This window comes from Canis lupus, chromosome 27 (assembly GCF_011100685.1).
Source record: "Canis lupus familiaris isolate Mischka breed German Shepherd chromosome 27, alternate assembly UU_Cfam_GSD_1.0, whole genome shotgun sequence".
NCBI classification, from domain to species: Eukaryota; Metazoa; Chordata; class Mammalia; order Carnivora; family Canidae; genus Canis; species Canis lupus.
Window position 1 is genome coordinate 44878558 of NC_049248.1, and position 13942 is coordinate 44892499.

The window sequence follows — 13942 nt, forward strand, 5'->3', positions numbered from 1 at the left end:
GTAGGGAGGCGAATGAGGATTGCCTGCTTGACTGCTAAGGGGTATGGGATTTTTTTGGGGGTGGTTTGGGGGGCACAAACATATTCTAAAATTAGATAAAGGTAAAAAAATAAAATTAGATAAAGGTAATGGTTGCACAGTGCTCTGGATATGCTGAAAATCATTGAATAGTACACTTTAAGTGGTTGGATTGTATGGTATATGAGCTTTACCTTATTAAGGCTGCTTTAAAAAATAGTTTGATACACTTAACTTCTAAAAGACATTATGCCCACACAGATACATAAATAATTTCTTTCAAACTCAATCTTTCTAGAAAGAGATAATACAGATATAAATTGCCCTAGAGGGCACCTGGGTGGCTCAGTGGGTTAAGGGACCTTTTAGGGCTCAGGTCATGATCCCAGAGTCCCAGGATCCAGTCCTAGTAGGGCTCCCTGCTCAGTTGGGAGTCTGCTTCTCCCTCTCCCTCTGCCCCTCTCTCCTCTTCTGCTTTCTCTCTCAAATAAATAAACAAATCTTCAAAAAATAAAATAAATAAAACAAATAAATTGCCCTAGGAAATATCCCAATTCATCTCAAATATTTAGCAGAAAGCTAATAAGAAAGTATACCAAAATGTACTATGGTTGTGTAAGACATTATCATTGAGGGAAGCTCAGTAAAGGGTACATACATGTGAATTCTAGGGATTTTTTTGTACAACCTTTTTTTTTTTTTTTAAGATTTTATTCATTCATTTGAGAGGGAGAGCAAGGGAGAGCAAGTGTGAGAGAACACAAGTAGTGGGAGAGACAAGCAGAGAGGGAGGGAGAAGCAGACTCTGGGCTGAGCAGGAAGCTCAACGTAGTGCTCAATCTCAGGCCCTTGGGATCAAGACCTCTGTTGAATTCAGACACCTAAACGCCTGAGCCCCCTAGGAGCACCCCCAATTTTTTTTTTTTTTTTTACAAATTCTTGTGAGTCTAAGGATTATTTCAAAATAAAAAAAAACAAAATAAAAAATATTTTAAAAATCTATCAAAGGGCTTAATTCAAGATGATAGACAGTATACAATTTATCTTCTTAATATTTTTTATATATCCCACAAATTTGGGATGTAGTATTTTCAGTATGGCTTAGTTCAAAGTATTTAATTTCCATCATGGTTTATTCTTTGACCCAGAGTTATTTGGAAGCCTTTTTGTTTTCTTAAATTTCCAGATGTATATTTGTATTTTACATTGTGACCAGAGAATGTGGTATGTAGTGTACAATTCTTTGAAATTTGATTTATATTAGTTGAGACCCAATTTTTTTCTTTAAGATTTTATTTATTCATGAGAGACACAGAGAGAGAGAGAGCGGCAGAGACACAGGCAGAGGGAGAAGCAGGCTCCATGCAGGGAGCCCGAAGTGGGACTCGAATCTAGGTCTCCAGGGTCAGGCCTCGCTGAGCCACCTGGGCTGCCCCTCAATTTTTTTTAATAAGTAGCCTAAGTATGCTTAGGAAGAATGAGTATTTTTAAGTTTGGGGTGCATGGTTTTTTATGTTAATTGTGATTTAAAAAAAAACATGAAGCCATTGCAGCAATCCAGTAGAGAGACGATGATAGGCTAGGAGCAGGGACCATGGAGAGAAGCGGAAAGAATTCAGATTTATTTGGGAGACAAAACGAGCTCTTCGCGGCGGCGGCGGCGGGACAAGGGACAAGCCATCAAAGATGACCTCCTTGGCTTCTGCCTTATGCAATTCGACGGATGGCGGAGCTATGCAAGTGAGCTAGGGAATTCTAAGGGGGATTAGGAAATCTCTGTATTTCCCCCAAGAATGTTTCTTTACTTCCCACAGGGGAGAGGAGGAAGGTGGCGAAACCGAGGCGTGGGGCTGAGACCCGGCAGCTCTCCGCCGTCTCTTAGGCGCTCTGCAAGGACCTTGGCACCGCCTCGGTCACCTCTCCAGGCGTCGCACCCACCGCCCGAGGAGCTCAAAGGGCCCCGGTGCAGAGTCCTCCGGGCCTCCCCGGGCCTCCGCCCACAAGCCGGCCCCGCCCCTCCGAGGCCCGCCTTGGCCCCGCCCCCGGCGCTTCCGGCCCGCCCACTCCTCTGCGCCCTCCGGGGCCGCGCTCCGCCCCCGGGGCCGCCGCCGGCCTCCAGCCCCGCCTGCCAGAGTGATTGACGGCTGTGTTCTCCAATCACGACGCGGACGGGCCAAGCGCTCGCCAACCAGGCGGGGGCGGGGGCGGGGGCGGGGGCGGGGGCGGGCGCTGAAGCCCAGGTCGGGGAGCGGGGGGCGGGGGCCAGGAAGTGAGAGCCGAGGATGAGTCCCGCCCGGGAGGTGGTGTAAAGGTGACTGGGCGTCTGGGTTCCCCAGTTTCCTCCTTTCCTCGTCCCCAGGTCAGGGATCCTTGGCAGCCGGGAGCCAGGCTCTCCACTTGCCCTGTGGGCTGTGGAAGGGGGGTGTGTCTCCGTAAGACAGCGGTGGAGGCTCTTCCCTGGACGCCTTCTCCGGCTCCTTCCCGTGGCCTGGGGTGAGGGTCCTGCCTCCCTCCGCCTGCCCGGGCTGAGGGCGGTGAAGTTGTTTAAGATCCTTCCGTAGCGGTGGGTGAGGAAAGTCTTCCGGGCTCAGCCCCGGCAGGGGAGGGGGGGAGCGGACCCGGAGGTCGCGGAGGGGGGAAGGAGGGGAGGGAGGAGCGGACCCCGAGGTCGCGGAGGGGGTAGGGGAAGGGGGAGGAGGGGAGGGGAAGGGGGGAGGAGGGGAGGGAGGAGCGGACCCCGAGGTCGCGGAGGGGGTAGGGGAAGGGGGAGGAGGGGAGCGGACCCCTAGGTCGCGGAGGAGGGGAGGATGGGAGGGGAAGGGGCGAAGAGGGGAGGGGAGGGGAGGGGAGAGCGGGCCCAGAGGTCGCGGAGGGGGGGAGGAGAGGAGGGGAGGGGAGGGGGGAGCGGGGTCGGAGGTCGCGGGGGGGGGGGAGGGGGGGAGGGAGGAGCGGACCCCGAGGTCGCGGAGGGGGTAGGGGAAGGGGGGGAGGGGAGCGGACCCCGAGGTCGCGGAGGAGGGGAGGATGGGAGGGGAAGGGGCGAAGAGGGGAGGGGAGGGGAGGGGAGAGCGGGCCCGGAGGTCGCGGACGTGGGCGCTGTCCCGCGGAGCCCGAGGTGGTGGAAGGTGGAGGCGCGGGGAGGGCGCCCCGGGCCTGGGGGCAGCAGGAAGCAGGTGCTGAGCGCAGGGACGGTGGGGAAGGAAGCCTGCGGAGGTCGAGGCGGTTCCGCGAGTCCGGGAGGCGCTGCTCCGGGCTGGGTCTCTAACCCCCCTTCCCCCCCCCCCCGCCCCCCCCCCCCCCCCAGCACCATCAGCTTTTCGCCTTGGTTTCTTCCTCCTCAGGCTGCAGGGAGGCCCCGAACATGTGGAATCCCAATGCCGGTAGGTGCTCGGGGGCTCGGCCGCAACCGCTTTTCAGAGGAGCCGGGCACGGGGAGTTTCTGTCGCTTTCTCCGCCCCCCTCGCGCACAGAAGCGGTCCTCGCTCCTCCTCGGCTGACCCTGCGCTCGTCGGTCCCGAGTCACCGTCTCCCTCCCTCCCCACCCCTGCCGCCGCCCTCGCCTTCCCTCTGCCCACCGGCTTTGCCTCCCCGCCGCCCCACCTGCTCCCCCGCCTTTGCATTTCCCTGTAAGTAGTGAGTGAGAAACGGAACCCCCTTCTTTTTGCCCCTGTTTATCGTCAGAGGCTCTGAGCTCTTGGAATCCTAACTTATTCTTTGCTTCTTCCACCAGGACAGCCAGGGCCTCATCCATATCCCCCTAACATCGCGTACCCTGGAGGTGCCAATCCTGCCCATCCGCCACCTGTGAATCCCGCCTACCCCCCGGGCCCCTATCCAACTCCCCCAGGGGCTCCCCAGGGGAATCCAGCTTTTCCCCCTGGTGGGCCCCCTTATCCTGCGCCACAACCAGGGTACCCCGGATGCCAACCCACGGGTCCCTACCCACCTCCCTACCCACCACCTGTTCCTGGCACGCCTCTTGTGAATCCCTTGCCACCTGGCATGGGGGGACCGGGAATGGTGATGGACAAGAAGATGCGGAAGAAAATGAAGAAAGCTCATAAAAAGACGCACAAACACCACAAGCATGGCAAGGTCAGTGCCCCCTGGAGCTTGGCTAGGAAGGGGTGCCCACCACAGAGGCATGGGGGGATTTGCAGTCTGAGGACATGAAGCAGCCATTGTGTGGCTCTGGTCGACGGTTCTTCTTTGTAAAGTATTTCCACTGGTAAGAATCTGGTAATCTTGAAATACTAGGCAAATCGGGCCTTCTATCGAGGAGAGGCTAAGCTGAGCCATAGAATACAGAACAGAATCCAAAGCCCTTCCTGTCTCTGTCTCCCAGAACTTTTGCTCCACCCCCATCCCCAGACGCTTGGTTTAGCAAGTCAGACACCCCCACCTTCAGTGTTCTGGAGGTGCTGTGTTAATTATCACAGGGGCCTTTTTGTCCTACCACCCAGCAGGACTCTCAGTGACTCAGCCTCAAACAAAACCTAAATTTCATGCTCAGCCCCAGAGATGCTAGCCCTCAGCTAGTATCTTCATTCTAGAAGAGCGTTAACTAACAAGTAGCTCTCAGGACAACCCTGGAAGGACCGAACCAAGTAGCTCTCAGGACAACCCTGGAAGGACCGAACCCACCTGGATCTTCCTGGATCTTGAGGAGGCCTTAATTTACATTTTAGTGCCCAGTGTTTATTTGCCTTAGGGCTTTGGGCACTACCCCTTTCCGGATCTTTGGTAGGAATTGCAGGAGAAGGAAAGATATGAGGTTGAATGGGGGTAGAAATTGCCCTGCAGAGATGAAAAAATGTGTTTGGTGACAGTTGTTGGGGGTGTGCAAGTAAAGAACCTTGACTAGTACTCTCCCCTCCTTCCTCACTTTCTCCCATTTGGGGCTTAGGAAAAAGTAAAGGTAGACAGGCACACAGAGGCTGTTTCTTTTTTTTTTTTTTTTTTTTAATTTATTTATGATAGTCACAGAGAGAGAGAGAGAGGCAGAGACACAGGCAGAGGGAGAAGCAGGCTCCATGCACCGGGAGCCCGATGTGGGATTCGATCCTGGGTCTCCAGGATCGCGCCCTGGGCCAAAGGCAGGCGCCAAACCGCTGCGCCACCCAGGGATCCCACAGAGGCTGTTTCTGCTCCCTTGTCTTAGACCCCCTGCTACATGAACTTTCCATGCAGCCAATCAGTAAGCATTTGCAAGATAGCAGCTGTCTCCTAGCACTATACTACACTAGTTCCTATAATTTATTTCCTTGCCTAGGCACTGACTTGGGTAAAGAAAGTTGGAAACATGCTCCAAATGCAGTATTAAGTTCTGTGCACTGATTTAGGAAGGTTTAATCCATTCCTGTGTGTCACCGTTGGGCCCACCACATTCTACTGCTTTTTGCTTTTGCTGTTTAAGGGACTGTTTCAAGACTCCTGACCTTCTTAGGAAGCAAAGGGTGCTTGGGTGGAGGGGTGGAGCACCAAAGAATGTCCCATGGAGTGATCAAAGGTCATTGCATCTGATGCTGTCTCCTTTCCCCTTACAGCATTCCTCCTCCTCCTCCTCCTCTTCCAGCAGTGACTCTGACTGAATGCAGGGTCTGGACCCTTCCCTCAAGCCTCTCCAGTTCTGCTCTCCCATCAAGCTTCAAATGGCATCTTGTACGGGGGAAAATTAGCCCTTGTACCCCTTCTCCCTTACCCCCCACTCTGAGCCTTACTCTGCTGTTCAGCCCTAACTGGCTAGGGAAAATGGGCCAATGAATTGCCATGGGCTAGCAAAGACCATCTTCTAACTACTTGAAAAGACCTTTTAGCTGATGAGCTTAGCAGGAGAACTATGTTTTTGAGGCTGATGAGACCTTTGAGCTAAATGCTGAAGATGAGTTTAAGATCTGTAAAATGAGATTTTTTTTTTTAACTTTCTTTTGTAATACTTGTAGTTGGGAGGGGTTGTGGAAATTTAATTATGGAAGAAAAGAAACTGTGCCGTTTTGTAATGGTGGCTGGCATACTTTGGTGATTTAGTGGCAAATAGATTTCCCACCAGCCTCTATTGATTGTACTAACTGTAAGCCTGCTGGGAGGTGGAGTCCATTTGGTTCATAAGCTCTACCTGCCGGTTTGGAATCTAATCTCACTTCTTAGCTCAGTAGGCTGGCTCAGGGCCTTCTCATTCTCCAGCTCTCAGCCCAAATAAAGCTTTTTTTTTCCTGGTCTCTGTTCATCTGTGCCATTACCTTGGTTGGGCCCAGCACATTCTACTACTTTTGCTGCCCTTCCATAGACCCTCCAAAGCGTATCAGTTTTATAGAAAGGAACCAGAGTATCAGTGAGGAAGACACCCTATGTCCCTTTTTTTAAAAGGATTTTATTTATTTATTCATGAGAAACACAGGGGGAGAGAGAGAGGCAGAGACACAGGCAGAGGGAGAAGCAGGCTCCATGCAGGGAGCCCGACGTGGGACTTGATCCCGGGACTCCTAGGATCACACCCTGGGCTGAAGGTGGCACTAAACTGCTGAGCCACTGGGGCTACCCTGTCCCTTTGTTTCTTAACTGAGAACCTTTAGAATTGGTTCAGACTACTGGAACGCATCTTTACTGTCTTCCCTTCAATGAATAGATATAGGTCTTTAGCATAAGTTTTCATATCTGCTACAGAGGTTCTTTTTTTTTTTTTTTTTTGCTGCAGAGGTTCTTAACCCTGGCTGCTCATCAGCTATCAGAGAACAATTCAGTTTTGTGTGTGTGTGTGTGTGTGCGCGTGCGTTTTAAGATTTTATTTATTTATTCATGAGAGACACAGAGAGAGGGAGGCAGAGACACAGGCAGAGGGAGAAGCAGGCTCCATGCAGGGAGCCCGACGTGGGACTTGATCCTGGGCCTCCAAGGTCATGCCCTGGGCCAAAGGCTGGCACCAAACCAGCTGAGCTACCCATGTGTCCGATGGTTTCTTTTTTTTATTTTTTTAATTCAAATTAACATATAGTGTATTATTAGTTTCAGGGTGAGGATAGTTTAGAGTTGTTTTTTTTTTTTTAAGATTTTACTTATTAAAAAAAAAGATTTTATTTATTTATTCACGAGAGACACAGAGAGAGGCAGACACAAGCAGAGGGCAAAGCAGGCTCCATGCAGGGAGCCCATTGTGGGACCTGATCCCAGGACTCCAGGATCACACCCTGGGCCGAAGGTAGGCTCTCAACTGCTGAGCCACTCAGGCGTCCCTAATTTAGAGTTTTGACTTAAATTTATTGAATGAGGGACGCCTGGGTGGCTTGGTCAGTTAAGCGTCCAGCTCTTGGTTTTGGTTCAAATCCAGATCTCATGGCTTGTGAGATCGAGCCCTGTATGCAGCAGTAGTTTGCTTGGATATTCTCTCCCTCTGCCCCTTCCTTCTTCTCTCTCAAACAGGTAAATAAATCTTTTGAAAAAAAAAAAAATCTATTGAATGAGATTCTCAAGGATGGGGCCCTATAAATCAGTTGTTGGATTTGTTTTTGTTTTGTTTAAGTAGGCTCTATGCCTAGTGTGGAGCCCAATGTGGGTATTGGACTTGCAACCCTGAGATCGAGACCTGAGCTGAGATCAAGAGTTGGATGCTTAACTGAGCTACTTCAGGTGCTTCAACAAGTCAGTATTTTTAAGAAAACATGTCAGTGATTACAATACACAGCTGGAATTGATGGCTCCTGATTTACTCTATGCCATGCATGGCACTCACATCTGCTGGGGAAAGGAAAAATATCCAAGAGATAGATACTATAAAATGCCAGGAGAATATAAACCTAGAAATAAGTGGGAACGATAGGAAGAGTCAAAGGTGACTTCACAGGAAAAGTGACATTTCAACCACCTCTTGGGCCTGGAACATGAAAAGTGTGAGTAGAAAAAAATGAAAGAATGGATTTATTAAGTGGAGAGGGGAGAGAAACTGGGAAAAGCATTTGTGCTTAGGTACAGACTCAAAAGTTCCATAGTATGTCTGGGAATCACAGGTCTCCCAGTGGGGCTAGATTGGTTTTCTAGAAAATTGTTTATTGAGGAAATGCTGTCTTCTGGGTGCTGAACCTAAAAGACGGTCCCTGCTGCTCAGGATCCACAAGATCTAATGGAGCAGAAGGACATGTAAGTAGGTTATTGTAATACTGGTAAAAAGAACCACAATAGAGACATGGATCTAGCAAGTGGGGTAGCAAAGGAAGGAGTGACGGTGCCACTGGGAAAATGAGCTAGGTCTGGGCTGGGCCTTGGGGTAAGTGGGAGTTGGCCAGTTGGTAAATAATATCAGCTAACACTGAGCATTTATTGTGTTCCAGTTCTGGGTGCTTTCCACTTACAATTTCTATAATCTTCCCAGCAACTCGGTGAGGGAGGTACTATTACTCCAATGTTATAGGTAAAGGAAACTGAAGCAGGAAGTGGTTCAGTCAGTTCAAACTCAGGTAGTCTGGCTCCTGAACCCAATGGATTCCAGGCAGAAACGGCAGTTTTAGGCACAGCTTGGGGACTCAGTGGTTAAGCGGCTGCCTCAGCTCAGGTCCTGATCCTGGAGTCCCAGGATCGAGCCCTACATCGGGCTCTCTGCAGGGAGCCTGCTTCTCCATCTGCCTGTTCCTCTGCCTCTGTGTGTGTGTGTGTGTGTGTGTGTGTGTGTGTCTCATGAATAAATAAATAAAATCTTAAAAAAAAAATAAAAAAAAGCAGTTTTAGAGGCCCAGAGTTCTGAAAAGACGTAGGATGAAAGTTCAGGAGTTCTTGAGCCTGAGTTACCATGCGGGAACCTGAAAGCAGAAAATGAGACTGAAGGTGGGGAGATGGCCTAGAGGAAGGAGTAGACTTGAGAGATGTTTCTGAGGTGGAATCCATAGGGCTTGGGGATCGAGCATGGGGTTTGGAGAACAAGGAAGAGCATCTTTATTGGCTGTATGGCGTCTATGACTTGCCCCTGAGGTGAGTTATACCAAATAAATGCTTGAGGTCTTCCTATATTTTAGAGCAATTTTATAGGAAATCCAAGACCCAGGCCTGCTTTTCCAGTGTCCTGGGTTTGGGGGTCACTCTATGTTCCATTCCAGTTATCCTCCATTTTCATTTATTCATCAGTTCCTCATTTTTGAGGAGAAGGAAGATGTGGGCACAGGGGGATTATGAGGGGAAGAGAAACAGATGTTGACAAACTAGAAATAAGGAGAGACAGAGAAGTGGTAAAGAAGGAAAACACAAAAGAAGCCAAGAAATTAGGGAGAAAATTCACTAACCCATCTCTTTACCCACTCTTTTTTTTTTTTTAATTTTTTTTTTTTATTTATTTATGATAGTCACAGAGAGAGAGAGAGAGAGAGAGAGGGAGGCAGAGACACAGGCAGAGGGAGAAGCAGGCTCCATGCACCGGGAGCCTGATGTGGGATTCGATCCCGGGTCTCCAGGATCGCGCCCTGGGCCAAAGGCAGGTGCCAAACCGCTGCGCCACCCAGGGATCCCTCCCCTTCTTGGTGTATCTAAGCCATATGCAGAGCACCTTGCTGTTGTTTTGTTATTTATTATTTCCCCCAAATTTACTAACTTTCTAAAAGCTAAAAGTAGGGATGCCTTGGTGGCTCAGTGGGTGAGCCTCTGCCTTTGGCTCAGGGCACGATCCCCCGGTCCAGGAACTGAGTTCTGCATGGGGCTCCCCATAGGGAGCCTGCTTCTCCCTCTACCTATGTCTCTGCCTTTCTTTGAGTATCTCATGAATACATTTTTTTTTTTTTTTTTTTTTTAAAGAAAGACTCTCTGCTGAGCTTGGACCCTGAAAGAGAATCTCAAGCAGACTCTGCACTTAGCACGGAGCCTGATGTGGGGGGCTCGATCTCAGGATCTGAGATCATGACTTGAGCTAAAACCAAGAGTCAGACCCTTAACTGACTGTGCCACCCAGTATGCTCCAGTATCAGACATTTTCAGTGAAGATTTAGATTTTAAGCTGGAAATCCTAGCAACAGTGGGTTCACAATCCTGAGGGCAGAAATTCTGGCCCTGAGTAGTGGTCGTTCCTTATAAATGGATCTTGTACTCTCCAGTCTTTTCATAATATTTTCAACTTCCGGTTGCCTTTTTTCTCCCCATTTACATGACCTGCCTGTCTCCTGAAAGCACTGGGTTTGTATCCCATTTTGTGCAACAATATAAAGGACTAAGGATGGTCATCCTCAAGTGTGTTTATCTTACGCCTTCACCACCTTGTGTCCATGAGAGGAATCTGGGAGTCCGCTATTCTCTTCTTACTATAAACGAAGTGTAGCAAGGTTTCCACATAGTTGAGGATGGGAAGGCATAGGAAATCCATGAGATCTAAAATACAAATTGATAGTTTAGCTTTGGGAATTGCCAGTCATGGGATGAGTCTTTAGTTTGCTGCCTTTTTGGAATCATTTCCTTAGGTTGCTTTATAGTTCTAGGCAAACTGACTCTTCTTTCCTCTTCTGAGAGGAATTTATTGATTCATAAAATTATCAGGTATTGCTATTAAATGCATCTCCTCTTTCTCTTTCAAAGCTGACTGCAACTGCTGCCCAGCCCTAGGAGAAGCCATGCTATTGTTAGTAAAGGATGAAGTGACTTCTTGAACAGCTACTCACTTTCACCCGAGCTCTCAGGGTCTCTGGAATATAAATGACCCACGTGCAAAAAACTTTTTAAGACTTTTCTTTTTTTCAAAGTTTATTAGATAGAGAGAAAGAGAGAATGAACAGGAGAGGGGAGGGAGGCAGAGCAGGGAGCCAGACATGGGGTGTGATTCCAGGACCCCAGGATCATGACCCAAGCCAAAGGCAGGCACTTAACTGACTGAACCACAGGCGCCCCCCGCCCCCCCGCCGCCCCAAGTGCAAAATCTTGAGTTTTTTTTTAATATATTTTTTTATTTATTCATGAGAGACACAGAGAGAGGCAGAAACATAGCCAGAGGAAGAGGCAGGCTCCCTGCAAGGAGCCCAATGTGAGACTTGATCCTGGTTCCCAGGATCACGCCCTGAGCCAAAGTCAGATGCTCAACCACTGAGCCACTCAGGCGTCCCAATCTTGAGGTTAATCTAACCTTCTGTACAGGTCTCACAGTAAGCCTGCTCCTTAGTTTGATTCGAAATATTAATATTCTGGGGCCCCTGGCTGGCTCAAAAGAGCGTACAACTCTTGATCTTGGAGTTGTAGTTCAAGCCCTATGTTGGGTGTAAAGATTACTTAAATGAATAAAACTTTAAAAATTTTTTTTGAAATGTTGGTGTTCCAACATTTTCTTTCTTTTTTTTTTCCCCTGATGTTTTCTTATTTCCTTTCCTCTCTTTTAGTATTTGGTCTGTCCCTTACCTTTGCAAATGACAGACTTCTTTTCATTTCTATCTCATATTGTTTCTAATATGCCACCCCAGGGAACTGGAATCCCCAAGCTTTGGGAAGCTGTTCCTACTGAATTGGGGTTGCCCAATAAAACTTTGTAACATTAAGGCCAGAACTGACACCTAAAGGACTTGAATGAGGTTCAGTAATAACCATGTATTTGCTCTCTCCTAATTTTGTCTTACTCCAAGCCGGAGCCCTTCCATTTTTTTTCTGGTTGTTGTTCTTGTTGTTTTATAAAAAGTTTTAATATGGAAATTTACAGACATATAAGAGAAAACAGTTTAATGAACTCCTATACTCCCATTACCTAACCTCAGGAATTATCAACATTTTGCCAATCTTGTTCCATTCCACATATTGTTTCCAATTTTTATTATAAAAATTATTTTTTATTTTTTTTTAATTTACTTATTTATTCATGAGAGACACAGCAACAGAGAGGGTGAGAGGCAGAGACACAGGCTGAGGGAGAAGCAGGCTATGCAGGGAGCCCGATGTGGGACTCAATTCTGGGTCTCCAGGATCACAATCTGGGCTGAAGGCAGCGCTAAACTGCTGAGCCACCTGGGCTGCCCTAAAAATTATTTTTTAAAAGTTTAAAGAATGCGACAGTGATTACCCATAAACCTACCACCCACACTAAACAGTTCTTAATCTTTTCCCATATTTGCTTTGATATACATATGTGAACCATTTGAGTCTTGCATACATCATGATCCACCACCCATAAATATTTCATCATGCGCTCATAAAGAACATTTCTCCTACATAACCACAATCCATTATCAAACTTAAGAAAATAATTAATTAATTAACTTATTTTTAAGAAAATAATTTCTAAAAAAATTTTACTTAAGTAATCTCTACATACAATGTAGGGCTCGAACTCACAACCCTGAGGTTAAGAGTTGCACATTCTTCTGACTGAGCTAGCCAGGTGCCTCTCACACTTAAGAAAATTAACAATATTTCCTAATATTAGCTAATATTCAGTTTATTTGAATTTTCCTCAATTGTCCTGAAAATGTCATATAGCTATTTTTAATTTTATTTTTTTAAAGATTTTATTTATTTGACACAGAGAACACAAGCAGGGGGAAGGACAGAGGGAGAGGAAGAAGCAGACTCCCCACTGAGCAGGGACCCTGGGACCCAGGACCGAGGGATGATGACCCAAGCCAAAGGTAGACACTCAACCAACTTGGTCATCCAGGCACCTCTATATAGATATATTTTTTTAAGTAAAAACAAACAAGAGCCACACATTGCATTTATTATTGCTTTTTAAATTTTTTTCTTACCCACCTCTTCTTTTCCATTACATTGCCTTTTTATTATTTATTTATTAAAAATATTTAATTTATTTATTCATGAGACACACACACACAGAGGCATAGACACAGGCAGAGGGAGAAGCAGGCTCCATGCAGGGAGCTGGATGTAGGACTTGATCCCAGGACTCCAGGACCACGCCCTGGGCCAAAGGCACTAAACCGCTGAGCCATCCAGGGATCCCCTACATTGCCTTTTTAAAGAGACTGGGTAGTTTTAAGATTTATTTAGGGATTCCTGGGTGGCTCAGTCAGTTGAGTGTCTGCCTTCTCAGGTCATGATCCCAGGGTCCTGGATCCAACCCTTCTGGCTCCCTGCTCAGCGGGGAATCTGCTTCTCCCTCTGCCCCTCCCCCTGCCACTTGTGCTCAGTCTTTCAAAATAAATAAATAAATAAAAAAGATTTATTTGAGAGGTGGGGAGGGGCAGAGGGAGAAATAGAGAGAGAGAGAGAGAGAGAATGTCAAGCGGACTCCCTGCTGAGTACCATCTCAGCACCTTGGAGCCAAAATCAAGAGTTGGCCGCTTAACCACATTCTGAGTTGGTCGATTATCTCCTTGCAGTGTGATGTATTTAATTTATTCCTTTATCCCTCATAAATTTCCTATACATTGCAAATTAGATTTAAGGGTTGATTACGTTAAGATTAAACACTTTTGACAAGAAGACTTAATGGGCAATGCTATGTACTTATTGTATCTCTTCAAGGACCACATAATGTCAAAGTTGTCCAGCTGTTAGTGTTGCAAAGTTTGATCACTAGGGTAAGGTGGTGATTATCAGAGCTCTCTCTCTCTTTCTTTTCTTTTTTCTTTTTTTTTTTTTTTTTTGCTTTTTGGTTGTTGTTTTTTTCCGTGCGATAATGTGTGTGGTGATATTTGGCCCCATGATAATATCCTGTTTCCCTAACAACCTTTCACTTAAAGTTTTGATGATTGATGCCACCGGCTTGAATGATTGTTTTCATTTGGGGTTGCAGGATGAATGGGGATTTTCTTCTCATTCTTTATACATTAGACTGAAATCTTAAAAAAAAAAAAAAAAAGAGTTTTTCCCTTATCAACCACGGATGGACTGCAGTTCTTTCTAAGAGGGAGTAAATGCTTAATTCTTTTCCTTTTCAGTGCTAATTTTCAGAGTAAGGAGTTGGTGTAAAAGTTGCCTTCAGTGTGCCAAAGTAGTTTCTTTTAATCTTTCTTTTCTTTTCTTT

At 47.1% G+C, this 13942-nt stretch overlaps 1 protein-coding gene across 8 annotated transcripts; it reads left to right on the forward strand.

Moving 5' to 3' along the window:
- Window positions 1–2234: 2234 nt before the first annotated feature.
- On the forward strand, window positions 2235–6236 carry PRR13 (proline rich 13). 8 transcript variants are annotated; one of them, XM_038576180.1, is made up of 4 exons: window positions 2235–2329; window positions 3360–3398; window positions 3749–4113; window positions 5565–6236. In XM_038576180.1, exons 2-4 carry the CDS (start codon window positions 3380–3382, stop codon window positions 5607–5609), a joined length of 429 nt encoding a protein of 142 aa, XP_038432108.1. In that variant the 5' UTR covers window positions 2235–2329; window positions 3360–3379; the 3' UTR covers window positions 5610–6236. The 8 variants fall into 8 exon arrangements, with proteins under 8 accessions (XP_038432108.1, XP_038432111.1, XP_038432114.1 ...); XM_038576183.1 differs by having other exon boundaries at window positions 2261–2377; XM_038576186.1 differs by having other exon boundaries at window positions 2262–2329; window positions 3332–3398.
- Window positions 6237–13942: the final 7706 nt, after the last annotated feature.

What these genes read in the sequence shown, in the direction of transcription:
- PRR13 (XM_038576180.1), top strand. An exon ending in AACACCACAAGCATGGCAAG is followed by an intron (nt 4,114 to 5,564) that starts GTCAGTGCCCCC and finishes TTCCCCTTACAG; the next exon opens with CATTCCTCCTCCTCCTCCTC.